General features: G+C 34.5%; 1 protein-coding gene across 1 annotated transcript; it reads left to right on the top strand.

The window, feature by feature from the left end:
* The first annotated feature begins 1641 nt into the window (after nt 1–1641).
* LOC100888135 lies at nt 1642–19062 on the top strand. Its single transcript, XM_030985299.1, has 12 exons — nt 1642–1915; nt 6116–6225; nt 9868–10145; nt 10836–10947; nt 11338–11614; nt 12389–12544; nt 12896–13094; nt 13312–13419; nt 14432–14573; nt 15044–15145; nt 15857–16000; nt 17086–19062. Exons 2-12 carry the CDS (start codon nt 6133–6135, stop codon nt 17206–17208), a joined length of 1734 nt encoding a protein of 577 aa, XP_030841159.1. The 5' UTR covers nt 1642–1915; nt 6116–6132; the 3' UTR covers nt 17209–19062.
* Nucleotides 19063–22326: the final 3264 nt, after the last annotated feature.

Below are 22326 nucleotides of genomic sequence, written 5' to 3'. Positions count from 1 at the left end.
ACAAAAAGAATTCCATATTATATCCATGAGTCCGGCCATGCCCACATTATGCTAGATTTAATTTGATCATTTAAACTGAAAACCTGAAGAACTTATAAAGAACATATCTATAATTAATTGAAACTTTCATTAATCCACGATATGGTTTCGGTTTTCTTAGAAAATGGTGGCAGTGTCTTCATAAATCAGGAGTTCTAGCCGGTGAGGTCGAATAATAATAATTAATTGTCAACCTCAATGCCTCCATACTTAGAATTTCAAAATTTTCTTTCGTTCTTTTTATTCTCCCTTCTCTCTTTTTTCTCTGTCTCTGTCTCTGTCTCTGTCTCTGTCTCTCCCTCTCCTCTCTCTCTCTCTCTCTCTCTCTCTCTCTCTTATCCCCCCTCTCTCTCTCTCTCTATTTAACATGTATTTGTGAACCAACATTTTATGTACAGCCACAGAATGTTCTAATTTCTTGAGGAATTCCATTTTTACCCATAAAGATATTTTTTTTTTATTCCGTTTTGATAATTTTCTTGACTTTACCACAACAAAAAACAGTTTCGAAAATTGTAAAAAAAAAAAAGAAGACAAGATGAAACAGTGTACTTCACTTTTTTCATGTCCACCGGATCTACCTCTTATTTCGTTTACTTATCGTATCCCCTCTGTCGCTACATGTACCATCCACCTTCCAATCATTTTGCTCACATTTTATTTTCACTACTTCCTTCTTCTAAGAAATATGACATGAATAATGATTGTTGTACTTTGCTCTTAATGTACTTATTATATCAAGTAATTCAACATTAAATTCTATCGAAATACAGTCCTGTGTTTTAGAACAATAAATACCTTTTTAATTTCAATTTCAATATTGAATTTTAAAAAACATAAGTAAGTGTGGTTTGGACACTAAATTATACATACAAAAAGAGTTAAATTGAAAAAAGGGTGACTTAAATAAGCATAACACTTTTCTTAACAGTTACCACCATGTCCATCATCCCCCAAAATAACTTTAATAGCTGTGCTACTTATAGGCTCACCTTCTTTACCCCCCTCCCCCCCCCCCCCCTCCCCAGCATCGTTGCCTGCAGATCAGTTGAAACCTTCAAAACCAGACTATGGGAGGCAATCCAAAGGTGTAATACAAGCATAGTCCCTCCCCACAACTGCAATGTGATGGGAGTCAATTAATATGTTCTAAATGCAATAAACACTCTCTCTTTAAATGAACGATAACGTTCTTATTGGTCATCTATGTATCCCTCTTTAGGATAAGGACTGGGATCATAACAGTACAGATACAAATACAGATTGTGAGAATGTGGTTTATTCATGATAGATGAATGTCTTCTCAGAGCTGTAACGAGTCGGAGCGATTGATCATTAACGTTAAGAGAAGATATTTTATTCTCGCAATCATTTCATAAACAGAGGTAAGAAAACCTTATCTCAACTTTATGGGCAATATTACAGATTCGAAAACTATAGAGCTAGGTAAATGCCCTTGAAAACGTCACAACCGCCTCTTACTCTGTATGAACAAAATGAGTTATTGAACAAGTGCAGTGAACGAGAACGTGTAAATACAAAACGAAAATATGTTATTGTCGCAAAATAATGTAAAAGTCCCTAAGATTGCTTCGTAAAACTTCCTCATTCGAGGAGAAAATGTTCTCATTTCGCTCACAATCAGGTTCGGAGTAACAACCGAAAGACACGCATCGCTCCAACTACAAACTGATCAATATAGGGGAGCTCTTGTTTCAACAGCACTTTACTATCACGAGGGTCAATGTTGACTTCAGATTTCTACATTTGACGTTCTTCCATATTCTTGGTTTGTGTGGATATTTATTTCAGCTTTTTACTTGACGAAGAAGAGGATTTGAAGGTCTTTCGAGTCATCTCTGTCGCTAGAATAGAGGTAAGTTCACAAATGAATTTAACCGACAATTTTTACAATCTTCAAGACATGAACCTTACTTTATGATAAGAATTAATTATCTTGGAAGGGAATGTAAGTTATAAACACAACAATAAATGTCTACGATACTTTAATCAACATGACTAAAATAATGATGAAGGTGATCGTCATCATCATTATGCAGGTGTTGGTGATAAATTTGATGATGATGATGATGCTCACAATGATGATGATGATGATGATGATGATGATGATGATAATGGTATGGGGATGATGGTGATGATCAGGATGATGATATTGATGATTATGATAACTATTATGAAAACGATCATGGTTATGATTATGATTATGATGATTACAATCATGATCATATTTATGGTAATGATGATGATGATGCTGACAATGATGATGAGGGTGCGATGATGATGATTTTATAATACTGAAGATGATGATAATGATGAGAATGATGATAAAGAGGAAAATATAGGAATACAAATAAAAGGTAATCTTCACACTCTACCATTACATAAATAATTAAGGAAGTTATAGCTAGTATTAGAACATGTGCAAATCTATTAAGTCCACATGATTTGTGAGATTGCCATACAACCTGTATGAAAGGAGAACAGGAAATGAATAAAATGATGATAATATATATTTAAAACAAATGATTTGCAAGATATATATGTATACACAGTTTTGTCTTCATTATGACTTATGAAGCATAACTATTTTCCGGAATATAGGGCATTGAAACATGTAATTCTACTAGGGTCACTCGATGTATTGTTGCTAATCACAATCATGATGACAGCAAATTATTATTGTTTACCCGATATATCAGGGGTGTACATTTAATAACCTGATTAATAATCATCATCCAAGGGTCATTAAGTTGTCCGAATCGTATTGTCCTAGATAAACTAACCAGTGGGACCCGCCCGCTACCCACTTGCTCAGACAGGCACATGCTCGCAGTAGACATTGTCAAAGTTATCTGGGGATAGTCGTCTGAGCCGCCTCCGAGCTGTAAGCTAAGGGATAGTTACCCGGATTGATTTGTTGAATGGTGGTCTGAAGAGTTAAATACATGTGGGTACAAAACTGGAGGGGATTTTTGTCGGTGGTGCTTTGCGGATAGTGGCCCAGGTAATTTGGTTCAAATAAACACTTCATTTGCTCCCCCTCCTCCCCCCCCCCCAAACACACACTCAAACACACAAAATGCTAGTTACTAGATTTGTATGAATCAAGATCAAAGAAAATAATTGTAAATTCAATTTTAATGTATATATATATATTTTTGTATATTTTTGGGAAGGGGGCGGTTGTGGGAAATAATCAATAGTGGCCAAGGTAATTTGGTTAAAATAAACATCTCATTTAATTCCCCCTCCCCCTCCCCCCCACCCCTCCACCCCACACACATACACACACTCAAACACACAAAATGCTATTATATAGCATTTTATGAATCAAGATCAAAGAAAACAATTGTGGAATAAATGTTAAAGTATATATATATTTTTTTTTTTTTTTTTTTTTTGGAGGGGGCGGTTGTATTGTGGGAGATAATGACCACTAGCAAGTCATTGGTCTGTTTAAGTGCATGCAGATTTACCCATTTCAGACGCTAAATCCGACCAGGGTCATTACAGCACCTAGCTATATATTGTTTTGTCTTCAAGTAGATTTAGTAAGTAGAGAAGCAATACTAGGGTCCTTACTGCACTTATATGTAGCTATATATATATATATGTTGGTTTCAAGTCGATTTAAACAACAGAGAAGCTATACTAGATCCCAGGCTGCACCTAACTTTACCAACTTAAAGTGGAAATTCAAAGAAAATCACAAATATGTCAACTAATATATAACTAGAAACTGGTAAGCTAACAGATGGCCATCGTACTAGTTTTAGGTCAAGTACATATCGGGTGATTTATAAAAATACAAATACATTCACCACCGTAGCATCTGGGATATACGAGAGATTCGCCAGAAAAAATAATGATGTTTTTAATGACGTCGCATAAGGGACCAATACCGCCCAAGCAGACGACATCCCATAAAGAATGAACATAATTGCAAAGCTATTGTTTCTCAAATTATAATGAGTTTAGTGTATATAAATGTGATGGCATTTCAAACCATTCAAAAGGGGATGTGCAACCGATTATAATAACTAAAATCTTTTGTTTGTAAATACACAGGATAGGGGATATTTAAAAATAAAGAAACCAGACTTTCAAATTGAAAACCCCCGGAATGATATTAAGGACGGCATTTGTTCCCTCTTGAAACGCCGAACATATCGCGGTGTGTGCAGCTGAGAAAGAACTCAAGAGAAGATGAAAAAATAGGCACAGAAAATGTGTGAGATGTCATAGGACATCGTCTGCTTGTGCAAATCATGTCCATCCTGTGATCTCACATCTCAGCAGCGTTCGGAGAGCTCTTCAGGTGCTATGCCGGGGTTGTGTTTGAGCGTTCTGTAATTTATAATAACCATTACTTCGAATGTTTCCAAGCATTGCATTTTGAAAGCCTTGTCGAATCAAAGTTTCAACTTTGCAATAATGAAAATTAAGTTAGTTTTTAAAATAATCTTACTGATTGAAAGTGTTCAAGAATTAAAAGTCGAAGTATAATCTGTTTCCGTTAAAAAGGAAATTAATACATAAGTAATGACAATTATAATATAATGACAATCAAATGGGACGTGGGGATTTATATTTCAATTAATGTGGTAGAGGCTTTTAACATGTGTGATATGTGAACAAATAAAAAACTTAAAGCAAGTAAGAATAAAGCAATTTTTATAAAGCGCTGTATGTGTCCAAAATCTCTGACTAGCAGCCGGTGTCGTAGCTAAACGGGGCACAGGGGCCCTCCATCCTGCTCCTTCGAACGGTGGCACACAGATTAACAAGAGAGCTTTCTTGGTAACAAAGATAATGAAACAGTGCGGAACTATTTGTTCTTGACTAGTCTTCCCAAAAAATTGGAATTGTAACCATCTTGTTATGAACTAAATTCAAACTACTCCAACGAAAAGCTTTTACCAGCTTTATAATCTATCAGCAGGCATGAAACAGCTGGAGTGATTTCGTAGGTAGCAGTAGTCTGTTTTAATAGTTCCTTTTAATTTTCAACATATCTTTCTATGTCATTATCTTTGTTTGAATGTTAAGATTGACCCGGTATATAATCCTATTCCGAAGCATGTATACTTAACGCACATATGGTTTTTGAAAGTAAAAAAGGAAGTTAATCAAAGGAATAAATCTTTGTTTCCCGACGGAAAATAGGGGGACATTTTCCTTTGTGGTTTTGATTCTGTTTCAGGTTCGTCCATCAAACTACACGAATATGACCGACATTTAATTTGATATGTCTTTATGCAGCATTATAATACGAAGCAAACCAGACGACGGATGTGTCTATCAATAATGATATGCTATTTGTCCAAAAATCACAATATGCAAGTTCATATTTCTGAAACGGAACTAGCAGGGTTTTATTCAACACAATGGTCCTTATTTGTTTAATGACATGAAAAATAATTTCACAATAGATTGTGTAATGTGTAAAATGATCCCCCTTTCAACCGCACGTTATTATGACACACTCTTTCTCTCTCTCTTTCTTTTTTTTCTCTCTCTCTCCCTCCCCCCCCCCCCCCTTTCAAAGACACACACACGCAAACCCACATCCTCCAATGTTTGTTCCCTTTCTGATAACGAATAAGTTCCTTCATACATGCGATTAATGAGCAATTTCATGTAATTGTATTCGACCTCAAGTGGAAAAGAAAATCGCAAACCGAATGATGTGTCACAGTATAGTCATTCATTCACTTGGTTTAATGGTTCGAATCCCAGCCGATTCCTTTGGCAATCCAATTAATTCAGGTGCAAGTGGGTATTCTGCAATTGTTGAGATAATACAAGAATAGCATTGATATTGATGAGTGTTCCCTGGGTCATATGTTTGAATGATTGTATTTTATTGTTACTATTATCATTATCATCATTATTATTCATCTCGTATTCTTAACTACTTAAACAAATTTACAGTGACTCTTATACAACTTATCTCAAGTGAATTTCTTCTAGATGTTGTTATGAACCACATAATTAAACCTATTTGCTAATTGATTTGTATTCTGTTTAAGTGAAACCCATCATTTTCTTGCAGGAGTGTTACGTGAGACAATGGATGAAGAGACTCAAGATAAAATCCATGAGGGATATCTCATCACAGGAGAGCAGAAGAATTTCGATGGAGGATCAACTGTAGATTTCAAGGTAAGAAAATGGTCCTAGCCCCACGCCACCCCCTCGCTAATAAATTTATTACCACTTGTTCCAATAGGGCCTATATAAGAAATATATTGCACGTACATCAATTAAAAGCAATGATTTACACTGTTCACTTTGCATCTACCCTTGGAACGACAGCACTGTCATGAGGCGCGTCACAGACTGACGTAGTACTCCGTCAGCAAAATGACGCCTCTTGCGCTAAAGACCTTATTCTCGTTTCAAATGAGGCGTCAATTGGGACTTTTAGATTTGCACGTCGACATAGTGGACCGCTACGTGTGACTTCCTTTTAAGGCCTTAAAATGACGTCACAGGTAGCAGTCCACTATGTTGACGTCTTACGTAGCAGTCCACTATGTCGACGTGCAAATCGAAAAGTCCCTATTTTCAGACCTAGAACTGCATCATAGACTGTCGCGGTAGTTGACGCACTTTGTGCGCGTGACATTGTGCAATACTGGCCTTTAATTACTAACGTATGCACTAACTGTTTGCACAGAATTCAATTAGCGCAGGTCATAGCGCAGGTCATTGCGCAATCGAAATGACGCCTCGTGTGCAAGGAACAAGACATTTACATTGCTTGAATATATTATATCTAGACCAGCAGGAGATGCATGAAACACATAAACCTGGGTCTGCATGAATTTTTTATTTTTTTTATTTTTTAAATCTGATAATTACAAGTGGACAAATTTCCGAAGTATTCGCATTACGAACGTAACCGTCCTTCTTAGACTCCCATCCAAGTAATAAACATTCTTTTCAAGGATGTACAATTGCGCTGATGCTAATGAATTTTGACTATCAAAACATGAATTTCTCGTTTTCTATTTCATGACAAAAAAACATATTGATTGAATACGAAACTGAAATGAGAACAATGTTGTATGACAATGCTGCAATATTATCACTACACACTGCTAAAGGTATCTTAAGTATACAACAATATGTAGATATAAAAAGATGCATTGAGCTTTATTAGGGTAACTTGAACATCGATTTAAAGCGTTGAATGGTCCGTGTATTCCAACATGATATATTTGACTCCGATTAAATCCATTTCCTGTTACAAAACAATGAACTGTTTGGCTCATTTATTACACAGTATGGTCCATATAAATTATAAACGCCAAGTATGATTATATTTGTAAATGTATTTGTTGATGTAATTTGATGTCATTTCATTGTATCTTTATAATTAGTAAGAGTTACTCAAAGTAATACAATTGATAACTTTTAGAAAAATAATCACCTATTCTACTGCAATGTATTTTATTTTCAACATATTAAAACAATTATTCGGTACCATGCCACTATAGTGAGTGTTTCTATGGTCTAAACAATAGAATTGGCTGCCATTATTAATTTCAAATCAAAATGATACTCACAAAAGTGCATTCCCTTTATTTTACATCAAAACAAATACTAACATTTCGTCCTCCCCATTGGTTTATGTAAAGTACACCTGAGCTACAGAGGGAAGTAGGTCTATAACGAACTAGCTGATTTATTGACCACATGAACAACAGGAGATGTGGAAATATTGTTTCAAATAAAACCAGATATGGAACATTTGTCATTTCACTGGTTTCAAGTATTGTGACTTGACCTGTACATTACAGTTTATGCGTGCATATTTGTACTCCCTGTGTGATTACATCATTTGGCAATTATGTCGTATGGTGAATAATATCTAAGGTATAAAGTAACCTTTAGTAATCACGTCATGTATGCCTAACGAGACCAAAAACATTTCAGGTCCCTGCAATACGCAATAGGGGTCAAAAATTGCTCACTAAACCGCTACAATAGAAGCATCAAGGTAGCTGCATCATTGAACCTTTGTTCAGGTGCAGCTCTGACAACCTATTCATGGCTGTACAGGTTCACATTGCCCTTTTTCTCGCGATTCAAAGGGCAAATGTGAACAATTTGAAGTTGAAATTTGATCCCTTTCAGGGACCCTGTTATTTTGATGTAGATCAGGACCAATATTAATTTTAAAGGGGTGTATATATACGATTATCCAACAGTTTTTAAAAAAATCATCCTTTCTTTGAAAAAACTAGGTTTATTCTTTTTCCTCTGAAATTCATAACATTTTTTAATAAATTAAAATCATTCATTCATGATCTATGAACGACGACGACGACGAGAAAGGCGACGATGATGATAATAATAATGATGATATACAATCATTTAAAGCCATTAAAGTATCACTAGCTTAGTATACTGTTGCTAATAAAATGGGAATATATCTGTCTTAACTCTTTACATGAAATGCTTGTGATTATATGATTTATTCTTGATAGAAAACATCCATATTCTCATAACCTTACATATCCATGTTTATGACTCTTAATAGCTTAAATAACAAAGTTCTGTTAAGATATAAACTTTATTTATCAATAATAAATCATTTTATCACAATCATTAATGAAAAGAGGTATGAAAATGCATTCCGGCTTCATGGGCAACAGTATATCTATCTTTTAATCGATAACCGATAACCATATCGTAGAAATCAACGGTTGATGTTGAAAGTTAAACATTGGATACAATTAGTTATCACATATATTTTCTATAAATTATTGCTGACTTCAATCATATATTAGTTATGTATGTGGAATGGCTACTGCTATAGGACAATGATTGGAATATTAAAGGCCCACTGCACTACTTGTGGCTACTTGCGCCCTCTATATAACAAACAATGCCTAATCGGTGACCATTGGTCCCCCATGATCCTCTTTTTCTTATGTTAACTGAGAGCTGAGTTGATGAGATAACCACCTGTCCAGTGACCTTGCAGGGTGCTCTAATCCTTCCTGTAAACTATGGCAGATAAGCTTTAAGATTCCAAAGGTTGCTATCTGAGAGGATTTGTCACTGAGTGGTGTTATGTCAGACATAGAGGCCCAAATTCACAAAGGAGATTTGTCGACAAACCGAGGTTTATGTACGTCATATGACGCGTTTTGACGCGTTTTTTTACAAACCTGGTTTGTAAATAACAAAAGGAGGTTTGTCGACAAGCCTCCTTTGTGAATTCGGGCCAGAAATAGTACATACGCTTTGACAAACTCTGTTCCGGGTAGTTACGATATTGAAACCAAATGGATGTTATCTATATATCTTCCTTTTTGCCTGATGGGCATGGTTATAATAATGATGATAATAATTATAATAATGATAATAATAATAATACATGATAATAATAGAAATAACAACAACAACAATAATATTATAATAATAATTATAACAATAATAGTAATATTCATAACAATGATACTAGTAATGGTAATCATAAAAATAACAACAATAATATTATAATAATAACTTCAATAAGTATCTTTTAATTATAACACGAGCATAACCGATATCAGAAGAATATTATTTATCAAAAGCTACTTTGATTCCTACATCAGAACAATCATAATACATGAAATATAATGTAAAGGAATATTAAACTTATATTTCGTGGGATTTTACCCTAACCTGCCTTCACATTTGCCTCGCACCCGATCTTTACAATGCATCCATTTAAACCGACTTCGCCTTGACAAAGCTACCACAATATGACGATTTTTGTATTTCTTTGATTTATTACTATTAAAATAGAAACGGAATAAGGTCTACTTCATCCTCTGGAAGCGTGGAAAACAGTTTTACAATCTAGAAGGTTTTACAAACGAAACGGCGTCCAAAGGGAAGAGGAAGGACTCTCTTAATAATTTTGGAGGTAGAAAGAAATCAGTCTGTTCTGGTAGCATCCCATCGTACATTCTGATGTCAAAGGTCGACGTTCAAAGTGTGGACATGAAGATAGGTCGAAAGACAAATCACGTGATCATTCTCATACACGCCAAGATCCCCTATTACTTCAAAACACTGAAAGAGTAAGTGTGACATTTGGCAATTTATTCAGCTTAACCTATTGCTTACTGGAACCCGGTGGTCCCTCTGTTAAGTCTACGGGAATTAGATAATTCAGTAGTCAACGGGTTAAGTAAAATATTTTGAATGCCAATGTAATTTTCCGCCTATATAGACGCCTTCTAATGATTTAATTAAACACTGTACCAACTAATACAATTGATGATGATTCAACCAGGAAAAAGCTATACAGAAAAATCCTGCAATCAACAAATTTTGAATTTTGTTGTAGGATATATATTGAGGATTGTACGATGTGGTCTTCTGTAGACACAAATATGCCTTCACCCTTAGGTTCCTCTCGCATTTCTTAAATAATTTTGTTGTATTATAACAGGTATGTTATATCTGCTCCCTTTGAAAAACCTTTCAAATATTAAAGATATGAGTTCTGAAGGGAAGAATTTTGGTACATGATTGATGATCCTCCTAAAGTACCCCTCGTTGAATTTTAGCTGGCGATGGTGGTGTTGGACTTTAGAGGGAGAGGGGCCAATGAGAAGGGCTTCCTTAAATTTAGTAACATCCCTTTTTTCCAAATACGGGTTTTAACTGTTTTTTTTCTGATATCACAATGCTCCAGTTTTCTACAAGGCATTGAATTCGCATGATTGAATGTTATTCTTGAATTTCATATTTTGATTCTTCGATAGGCAAGACATCAAACCTTGGTTTGAAGCTTTTTCTCGTGTATCTACTGATATGGAGACGATGGATACAGACCGAAAACCTGCAGAAGATGTGGTTCGTCGCATTAAGCACCCTGTGAGTCAGCTACAGTGTTTTCTTTCATGAAGATGATGATAATGATGATTTTTTTCCCCCCTCATTTTATCACTATGACTCTATTTTGTACTTAAATTTCTGTATATTATGTTCACTTATTATAACTTGCATATTTGTTTGTAAATTGTATTTTCATTGTTTTATATTTTGTTCTAATTATGTAATCACGGCCTCGCTGAAAAACAGCTTTTGCTGAATGCGGACACAATTGAATTTTTTGTTTTTAACCGTGAATAAATAAAATTTACCATACCATACCATACCATGATATTAATAATAACAATGGTAATAATGACAAAGATAGCAATGATTTCAATAATGATAATGATAGCAATTATAATAATAAACACAATTCCTATTCCAATTCAGAACCACAGTAGCATGGTGAGTAGAGACAGCGGTCGAGGTTCGTGTGCATCCTCCGTGCGATGGTCGCAAGATTCGTCTGGTAGTTGGAATAGTGACATCATCAGTAGCTGTCCTCCATCACCATCGTTCATCCCGAATAACATCCGGTTCGAGATGGATGAAACGGAGGACCACGGGGAGGAAGATGATGAGGATCGCATCACATCATTATCACCAGGGCAGAACACACGACAAAGACTCACAAAGTCGGTTATCTACAGCAGGGTAGAAAAAATAGGTAGGTTCTACTCAATAAAGTATTACATGTGAATTTAGATCAACTCTCTACTTTTACACATGAAAAATATTTCGTTTAACCAAATTTTAAAATAATGACATAACGATAGCAAAATATTGTTAACGTGCGAACGCATGAAAAGAATGTCAGAAACTATATCATGGAATATATAATTATTACACATCAATGGAAATCATCCTAATTATATCAATCGTATTCCACGAAAGAATATGTGAGCACTGAAAATGCTTTGAATGTCCACAAAAAAAGAATGTCAGAAACTAAAGCAACCCATGCAGTTATCCACACAAATGAAAAATCATGCTAGTTATATCAATCGTATACCGATAAACGATTGCCACACAAATCACTGAAAAATAACTGAAAACTGCAAATTTTGGGGATGTTCAGTAAATACGACTTTTGATATCCCGGACTCAGGGAAACATTTGCAAAACAAACTGTAATCATGTTGGTGTCGTGCCCAATTATTTCAATGAATACAAAAAAAGAAATTGCACTGGATTTTTACTCACGGTACCCTGCCGGTGCTTTTCCGGTTACGGGTGAGCTTCGGCTGGCCGGCACAGTGCCAGGTGGGGGGGGGGGGGGGAATCGGCAAAAAAAAAGGCGCCGATTTCAGTTGTGCTTGTGAACTTCTCACAAATAATAGTAACAATATTGTTTTTAAAACTAAAGATGACATAAATACAATCTTATGACAATAAGAACGGGAATGGAATTACAGAATAGTGTTTGTCTCTGCTCTCCTAGGCTCGTCTGGTGAATGTAAAAAGAAGTATGAATTTACCGAGGAGAGTCCTTTCGTCTGTGATCCTGTGAATGAACCAAGCATCAATATCGATGACGATGACGATGCTCCTCCCAGATTACAACCAAAAAGCAGGGGTCGTCGAGTTTCTGAACCAAGTAAGAATTCAACATAGCTTAATTTCTATCTCTTTGCCCCTCTCTCTCCCCCTTTCTATATCCCTCTATATCTCCCCCCCCCCCTCTCTCTCTCTCTCTCTCTCCCTCTCTCACACACGCACACTTTGTCTCTCTCTCTCTCTGATGATGATTTTGATATTTAAACAACCAAAGACTGTACACTTGCCCCAATCACGCTTTTTTATTAGTGTTTTACTCAGACAAAAATACAATTTTTGTTATTTTAATTTTGTATATACTACCCATGAAACAAATGCTTTTCATGTTCATTAATCAGTATTAATGTGGCAATTCTTATTTCTAAGTTCACTTTCTATTTCTATATTTAAGCACGGGATGCATCTTATCAACGTCGTGAGCAGAGCCATTCTCCCAAGCTAGACCGGGGAAGAACCTTGGATGGGACACCCCCTCCCTTACCAGCCAGACCCCCTTCAAGCTATTCCATGGGTCCCAGGAGGTCTGTTCCAAGCTCACTTAATCATGAACATCTCTACGAAAAGTGCGGCCTAGTAAAAGAAAACATCAGGTCAGTATATATACTGTGCAAAAATAGATTTTACATTTATTTATATATATTTATTTCACTCTCTTCGAATATTTCTTCCTCTCTTCCATTCCTTTATTTATATGTTAGTTGTTTGCCCGCGAACTTTCTTAAGTAAATCTAAAAGTTCTCAGATTTCAGCTTGCTGTGATATTAACTATTGACCAACCTAACCTCTCCACTCTCTTTCTATAAATAGGTACTTGATGTGGGAGCAGTCAAAAGTAGCGGATGGCATCGTGGTTGAATTCTCTAAAGCTGAGTTACTGGATTCAATAGTCTTAATCACCATCAATAACGAAGTTTGGTATGTTTTTCATATTGAAACCTTTTGCTTGAATTTGGTATTTTATCTTTTTGCCATTTGCTATCTCAAATATTTGATTAAAAAATATATACCAAGGTTTAAATAAGTTAAATATTTGATAAACCATTTAGGCTGCTTCAAGTGACGTCCACATTTTGTCAGTTTCCTGTTATCCTTATCCTTGTTTTCTTACATCAGACGCTTATTTGTTATTTTTCTCACACGGTGTACTTGCCGTCAACATATTATATCGTTAGGAAGATGATTGTTACTTTCATTGTTAGCTTTCCGTAGCGTTAAATTAAAATGTTAAATTTGGGATCAAATAACAGAAAAATAGTTTTGAGAAACTTTCGTCATGATTTTCTAATAGCAGCTGGATAATTGTATTGCAAGGTTTTTTTTAAACGAACATGAATGCAGATTGCGGATAGGGAAGTAGTTTGATTTTATTCGTAGCATGACAAAGTGTTTGAATTGACATGATTGATGTATTGGGACAATGAAAACATTTCTTTCAGACTTCGGTTCTTTGGATCATTGGCTCCGAAGCCGTGAAAAATACAGTAATCACGGTAATGGACAATGCAACGAATTATTAGAAAACTGCCAGATTGAAACTGAACAAAGAATAAACTGAAACAAATTCAGGCATATCAATGTTAAATATTTTAGACAGAAGTACAAACTTTTTCAGGACACGTTCCTTTGAATATGTGATGTTTTGTCAAAAGACCAAGTGAAATAATAATATTCATGTGGGACATGTTGGTGAACAACAAAAGAGCATTCCAGGTACCCTTTCAACTACATTATGCTTAAAGAATAGCAAATTTCGACTATGTAGGGACAGTAAAGAAAGTAAGGATTTAAAGGTATCCTCAATCCGGTGAGGAAGCCATCCCCATCAACATGTTTAGCTTCAAGCTGTAAATCTTGTACTATAAGATTTGTATTCTTTCCCCTGATCATTAACCTAAGCTTAACTATTCATTATTCTTTTGTTTTTTAGGGTTGCAGGTTGGAAGAAAGACCTGAACCGTCAGTTGTACGGTAAGCTACATGTGGGTGATAAACTGCGTCAAATTAATACCCAAGTAGTGACATCTGCAGAACTAGCCTTGAAATTCATCCGAACAACGGCTGTCGATAAGGTAATAATTTAAGTTTGAAAATGATTTTCCTTTCTATACACAGATACATATAGCTAAACATCGTCCATTTATTTTTTAAATAAGCAGTTTCTTTACCCCCCCCCCCACACGTTATAACCAGATGCAAATATAGCAGAATAATTGGGTAGGTGGGGGGGGGGGCTTGGGACGGGTGTGAAAGTTTTGGGGGAACTTATTTGTTCTTGCATTCATTTATTCCATGTAACCTCGCTTAAATTTATTATAAATGAATCAACTTTAAAATTTGAGGATGGGGGAGGCTTGAAGAATTTGGGTCTCCCACTTCCCCCTTAGAATTATTATGCTTTCCGGATTGATAACTGTTCACGTTAGATTTAACATCACACGTCAAATTTCAGCCAGGATCCATCTCAGCGTTGAATGTACTTCTATAGGTAGAATAATATTGGAATTACAAGAAAGTGTGATATTTTTTCTCTATCCTACAGATAAATGTCACACTGGATCGGTTACCACATGCCAATCTACTGAACCTTAACAGATCGAATCCCAGTATACAGTGGGGTATACATCTCAAGTCTCACATCGAGGTAGGCACAACATTTTGTTTTCTAGTTTTTTGCTGGTTTTTTGTTGGGGGATCTTATAAGGGGCCCTGCAATCATTATTACCACAGCATTGGCAAGTACCTTAAGTATTCCTAGTCGAGAGAGACAAATGTGGGCAAAACATCTTGTCCAAAGATGTAAGCACTGGCGAGGGTTCGAACTGTAGACCTCTCATGTGACAATGTTTGAGAGTCTAGCGCCTTCAACAATATACCACAGTGCTCCTACTGCGATTTGTATTAATGTCATTGTACTGTATTCGTTTGCTGGTTATTTATTCATTTATATATCTTTGTGGATAAAGCCCTTGTGATATTCTACCGAACAATTTACCAAACAAAACATCATGAGTGTTTAAAGAGTTTACTATAAAATGAACATTGTTGATTTTTCCTTAAAAAAGAAGGACTTTTAATTTGTAAAGTAAACCAATGTCGATATGAAATACACCGAGTCACATCTTTGCTAATTTTGGTGAAACAAAAGTGTTCAAAAGGTGTACAAACATGATATTGGAAGGTATGTAGGTTCATAAGAAGAAACACAAATTCAAGTTGTTTATACCAGCTAAATGTTAAAAATGCTAACGTCACGTTGTGATTCAATGTATGATTTTGGCTTGTTCCTTGTTTAAACCATAACAGCTTTACCGTGAATATGAAATTTGTTTTATTCAATCGTGGTCTCTGACAGATAAAATCGCTGACGGATGGTCCTGCTGTAACAGAGGGACTTACACCAAAGGCTAAAGCTTTCTCCTCGGGAAAACCTTGTGACTGGGTCATCACCGAGATCAATCACCAACGCGTTCCTCTCGTTAAGAGTGGAAAGAATCAGGTAAACACGCCCTCATCCTTACGTTCCTTCTAGATAACTTTTAATAAATTTATTATCAAATAACTTACATTAAACAACATAATATTCATCAATATAACTCCCCTAAAAGTTTATACAAACACCATAGTGATAAACAAATGATATGAATTATGACCACATCGTTTTCGTTTACACCCTACTTTAATAATAAGCATACATTGCAGCATACACATTTAGTAGGCATCATCTCTTTTAAACTCACACATTTGTTTTTATTTACTAGTAAATGATATATAAATGACCGGGTCCTAATCATACTCAGTCTAAAATGTCGACATCGAGTCAAAATATATCATCCCTTTACTAATTAGACTGACTCTACAACAAATCATAAAATAATAACAAAGCATTTATAATAAACCATCGATCTAGTCCACTTTTTTGAGGCTTACAAAGTTTAATTTCAATCAGTTCGTATCTTGCATTAAAAGCATTTCCCTCACAATCTACACCTTTACAGTTGCCATTTTCAATAATGTTTTCACAGAACTGTATACTATCATAAAGGAATCAAATTTAATCGTTCCCATCAATCAAAATAATTTATTTTTTGATTGCCATGAGAAGCATTCATTTCCATCATCAATTTTTTTTATAGTACCGTTTATTAAAATTGTCAGGAACTAAACTTGCATGAGCACCAAACGGAATATATATAGCATTACAGTGGGACCTTCATTCTTTAGATACGGGTTTCCCCCACCTTTTTTTGTATTGTTTAATTTGTATAGATTGGCTTCCCAGTCCAACCGTTCTAACGATCTTTATAAAAGGAACAAGTTATATATATATTGGAAAGATAGCATATACAGAACAAAAGAAACATCTCTTTATCAAAATGTTCAGTTCAATCAACTGTGATTTATCTGAATTTGAATTACTGTATCCTTTCATGCTTACTACACCTATTGTTCCGCCTTGATCGAATGTGTTCGTACTACTGTATTAAATTTACTGTATTATTTTTTTTTGTTTACGTGATAATACTTAGGGACTATTATTTATTAAAGGTATTTGTTTTCTCGTTGTTGTTGACAAATGTGTAGGAGTTGGTGAAAGCTGAACTTGAAGCGGACCATTCAGAAGTCCCACTGGTAGTACAACCTCATGACTTCATCAAGAAACTTGCTGATGCCATGGAGAAGAAAAAAGGCTCTAAATTCTACTGAAAGTCGTGAACAGTCGATCGCTGGCTCGACATCCTAAGCAGAGTTCCACGCTTTCTTGAGGCAGAGCTATGTCTTACTTATCGTTACATCTGCCATTTTGAAGAGATCGCAGAATGTGATAATGTGGATATAAACGTTTGATGACCAGAGACATCAGCAGGGTTGGTGGTGATACGAAAGTTAACTTCGTTATTACCTTTAGCAGACAGACAATACTGCTTTTGATCTCAGAACGTTTATATTTTAGTCGCAACTTGTGCCACATGTTGGTGACTGTGATGTTGGTTTCCCACGTTAATGAAATGTGCTTTCTTACTTGACAATGTTTACAGTAAGAGCACATTCGGGTGGTTTGCCAGTTGCAGATTGCGACTAGTACTATACCAATAAAACTATCATCTCGCGATGAATCACTGTTATCACAAACAACATCTTCCCTATACCATCAATACATATTTGTGATAAAGGTAACTACATTTTGGAAGTTTTGTCACTGTAATGTTAGAAAAACAATGCATGATGGTTCAAAACATCCATGTTGCGTCATATTTCTGTTTTAAAAACATTGAAAGGCTCAGTACATTATATAGTTGACAGTAAAAAAGTCTACATACAGTGTACACTGTCGTCCATAAAGTGGGCATGTTTTTTAATCTTACATCATTTCATGATATGATTGGTATAGTATGGTTTAGTATTGATAGATAAATGGTATACCTTCTGTCTGAGAACTTTAGAGATCAATCTCTATGATTCTTGAGATTGATCAATAAAGATCTGAAAAGATATTAAGAATAAACCATTTGTTCACAATCGCATGAAAAAAGTAAACAAACTTCATTCCACCGTCATGGGGAACAGTGTATTTGGTATGTTATGAGTTTAGTCATACGCGATTGTGATAGTGTTTATGTAATATTGGGCATTTCGAAATTATTTGGATGAACTAATTGTCTTGTAAATATAATGCTATATAATGTATTCTGTTTCAAAGTTTTCTGATATCTCTTCCGTTGAAGTTTTAACAGGATCATATCTTTAATTATAGAGTTTGAACCTTTTACAGTTCTTAAAATGGAAGTCCACCCTGATATTAGTTTAGTTTTAAATAGAACAGACAAATAAGAGGGACAGGGACATTTCAAGCAAATTCTTTGATCGTGAAAGTGTTTATGTAATATTGGGCATTTAGAAATGATTTAGATGAACTTATTGTCTTTTTGTATATACAATACTATATAATGTATTGTTTTATTGTATCTCCTCCGTTTTAAGCAAATTCTGTGATTGTGATAGTGTTCAATATAGGGCATTTCGAAATTATTTGGATGAACTTTTGTCTTTTTGTATATATAATGCTATATAATGTATTCTATTTCAAAGTTTTGTGTATCTCTTCCGTTTTAGCAATTTTTTTGATTGTGATAGTGTTTATGTAATATTGGGCATTTCGAAATTATTTGGATGAACTTTTTGTCTTTTTGTATAATGTATTCTGTTTCAAAGTTTTGTGTATCTCTTCTGTTTTAGGCAAATTCTTTTATTGTGATAGTGTTTATGTAATATTGGGCATTTAGAAATTATTTGGATGAACTTATTGTCTTTTTGTATATATAATGCTATATAATGTATTCTGTTTCAAAGTTTTGTGTATCTCTTCCGTTGAAATTTTAACATGATCATATCTTTAATTATAGAGTTTTGAACTTTTACAGTTCTTAAAGATATTACAAAGTTTTGGTAAATTTTGAAAATTGGCTGGATAGTGATTCTTTACAAATTTGATATATTTGGATGTCCCTATGGATGTATGTTAAGCACTACAAAATTTAGCTCCTAAAATACTTCTACTTTCGATAAAAATTGAATATAACAATTTACCGGTGCTCCCGGTAATTTTTTTAAATTTCAAATAGCGCCTACAATTGGTAGCTGCGACCATGAAAATCTCAGAATATGCAGATGTGATATATATATATTCCAAACGGTAATAGCAAATCGGTCGATTTTAGTCGAATAGCATTGATTTATTGCTAAATTAGTATCTTGACCTTGAGAGGGATCTATACAACATAAAGAGTTTATCATTTAAAATTTCATCAATTTAGACTCCGATTTCAACCGATTTTAACCGCGACAACGATCACTGAATATTGTAGGAAAAAAGCGGTTTATTAATGAATGCAAGAGATGTGTCAATGTTATGCTTTGTTTAGGATAAGCAAGAAGTAAACCGCAGTTCATTTCGATGGTATCTGACTTATTTGAAACATTGGGTAATATGACAAAAATATTGCCAAGGGTTATTTTACTCTGATGGAGGGGGGGGGGGAGGCGAGAATAGGAGGTTCGAATACAAGCATGATCTTTTATATTTATCATTTTGATGAAAAGGTTAAGCCATACAAGGTTTCTAATGGATGTTTTGGTTAATACCATTATGCACACTGTCATCCATTTATAGAATTGGTTACGTCATCCAAGATGTCTAATGATTGTTTTGGTTTAAGGAAGGTCTTCTGTATTAAGAGAGAGTTTTATGTTTATACGATTAAAGAATGCCTGGGATTGATTAGTATTGGTTGGTATTTTGACCCATAGGAATCTTGAGATCTTTTATATTAAGAGCATGTATAGACAATTAAAGAATGCCCGGGAATCTTGAGTAGTCAGGTTTGAAGATTTATTGCCAAGGGTTTTTCCATTTAAATGAAGGAAAATAAAAGAAAGAAAAGAAAGGTTTCATTGTGATGGTCGAAGTACTAGCATGAATAGTGACATACATGTAAATTCATAGATTTGGTTACTTCATACAAAGGTCCAATAATTGTTTTGGTCTGTAAAGATCTTTTATATTTAGGGTGTGTCTTAGACGATGAAAGAATACCCGGGATTCAATAGAATAGTTAGGTCTCTTGACCCATAGAAATCTTGATGTCTTTTATATTAAGAGCATGTATTATGTTTAGACAATTAAAGAATGCCCGGGATTGAATTGAATAGTAAAAAAAAAAAAAAAAAAAAAAAAAAAAAAAAATATGTTCATTTGAACCAAATTCATGACCCCATACCAAAACTTTGAATTACCTTTAAAATGGAAGTCCACCCTGATATTAGTTTGGTTTTAAATAGAACAGACAAATAAGAGGGACAGGGACCTTTTAAGCAAATTCTGATTAAAAATGAGAAATTATTGTCTTTAGTTGTGATCAATCAAACACAAATTGGCAACTCTGTGACGTATCTTGCGAGGTACCCTCCCATTTGCTCTACATACATTTTAAAAAAATCAGAAAAGCAAACTTTCACTGACCAAAAATTGATAGCGGGGTAGACTTCTCCTTTCACATCGATTCCAAACATACCAGAGTAGCAAATACCATAAATCTTCATATCGTTTCATGTCCCTGTAATTGAAATGTTCTCATTGTTATGAATGTGTACACATAATCTATATATTGAAGCATTGTATTGTTGTAATGTAGAGACAAATATTAACTTAATGATTGGTGTATGTATGTTTTATTACATATCTTCAAGCTGCATAAGTCTAAATTATACACACTAGTACATCCTGTATAATCAGATTAACTGATTGCATGTCTTTACAGAAAAAATACGAACTCTAATTCTTCTGGTGCTAACATCCCTGAAAATCCACAGAATGGAAAACTTAGAAAAAGTAGCATAGTATAAATAGTATCTAGACATATCATTTCACAAATACAATTCATTGAGTCATGTTATTTGATCTGATATTGAGTAATTCTTTGCGAAGCATTCTAATCTTATTTATAGTGGTAATTATGATTTTTATTTATTTTGCATACAGTATATGCTCATATATGCTCAATAATATAAATAATACATAATGATATAAATAATATGAATTATAATATTCGGGGAACTTTTTATACAAAGCCACCATGGGCTTTTCCTTTGTTCTCCAATTTCATTTTAAACTATTGTAATAACTGACCATTCCTTGTATGTATATATACTTGTATATTTATTTGCATTTGCTGTGTTTTTTATGGAAATGAAATTTTTGAAAAAAAGTATTCATTGCATATAGCATCAAAAAGCATCATGTAAAACCAAAATTATTTAAAACCCTGGCTACTTCCTGATCACCGAGAAGAGGCATAGAAGGAACGAATTTTAGTCAAATTTTCATTTTCTTTAGTAATTATAGGATTAAGAATAATAAATGCTGATTAACTATAATCTGTCATTGTGACATATTTAGAAGTTATGAGGACTGAATGTGTTTTGTAGATGTAGTCTGTAAAGACAGGTCAAAAGTCAGATCTTACACTTGAGGTCAATGTGCAGTTATAGAAATGCAAATCTATCTGGCGGGCATTTGTTTCAGCCGTTACGGCGGGTACATGACTTTTGTTGAATTCGTTGATTTCAATGTTGGATTTATTTGTAGAAATATCTTAAGTGATTGCAAAAATTGCCAATGTAATCGTTTGTATTCAAAGTGCTGGTTCACATTAAATAATAGTTTGATATATGGATATAATCTTGTATGTCTCATTTCTTTTGAATATATCTCCTTTGAGACTTAGGAAGACAACCTGATCTCGAGAGAAATTGTGACATCTCAGAGGTAGACGATAATATTATTAATATACGGTGACAAAAAGACCGCTCCTGTAAACAATGAATTACGCTCCATTAGTTTTAATAAATCCTGCTTTTATCTAATTATAGTTGTATCAAGTTGTAGTAAATGGATGTTTTAAATCTAACCAAAACATTCCCTGTTTCATTGACATTCATTCTATCTGAGGCTGTATACAATTTGACTGTTCTAAACCAAAACCATCATTTTCGTATTACTTATCCTACGGCTCAATCTTCAATTGCAAATACTATGTATCATTTATTGACTTTTATTTGTACATATTGTTATGCCTCTTATATACTCTGCGAAACGAGGCGAAAGGAGTGTTGAACCAAACATAATATGTGCCTAGTATGATCAAAGGAAATAACGAAAACAGGTCAATGTCTGTTTGCCTTTCGTCTTATTTTACAATTCTCTTAGTTTTGACTGGCAAAGCACTGATCATTGTCTTCATTTCAAACCTGATGTTCACATCTTAT

This window comes from Strongylocentrotus purpuratus, unplaced genomic scaffold (genome assembly GCF_000002235.5).
Source record: "Strongylocentrotus purpuratus isolate Spur 01 unplaced genomic scaffold, Spur_5.0 spur5_scaffold_15, whole genome shotgun sequence".
Taxonomy (NCBI): domain Eukaryota; kingdom Metazoa; phylum Echinodermata; class Echinoidea; order Camarodonta; family Strongylocentrotidae; genus Strongylocentrotus; species Strongylocentrotus purpuratus.
The sequence above is the reverse complement of the archived record's forward strand: the minus strand, read 5'-3'. Positions and strand labels throughout refer to the sequence as shown.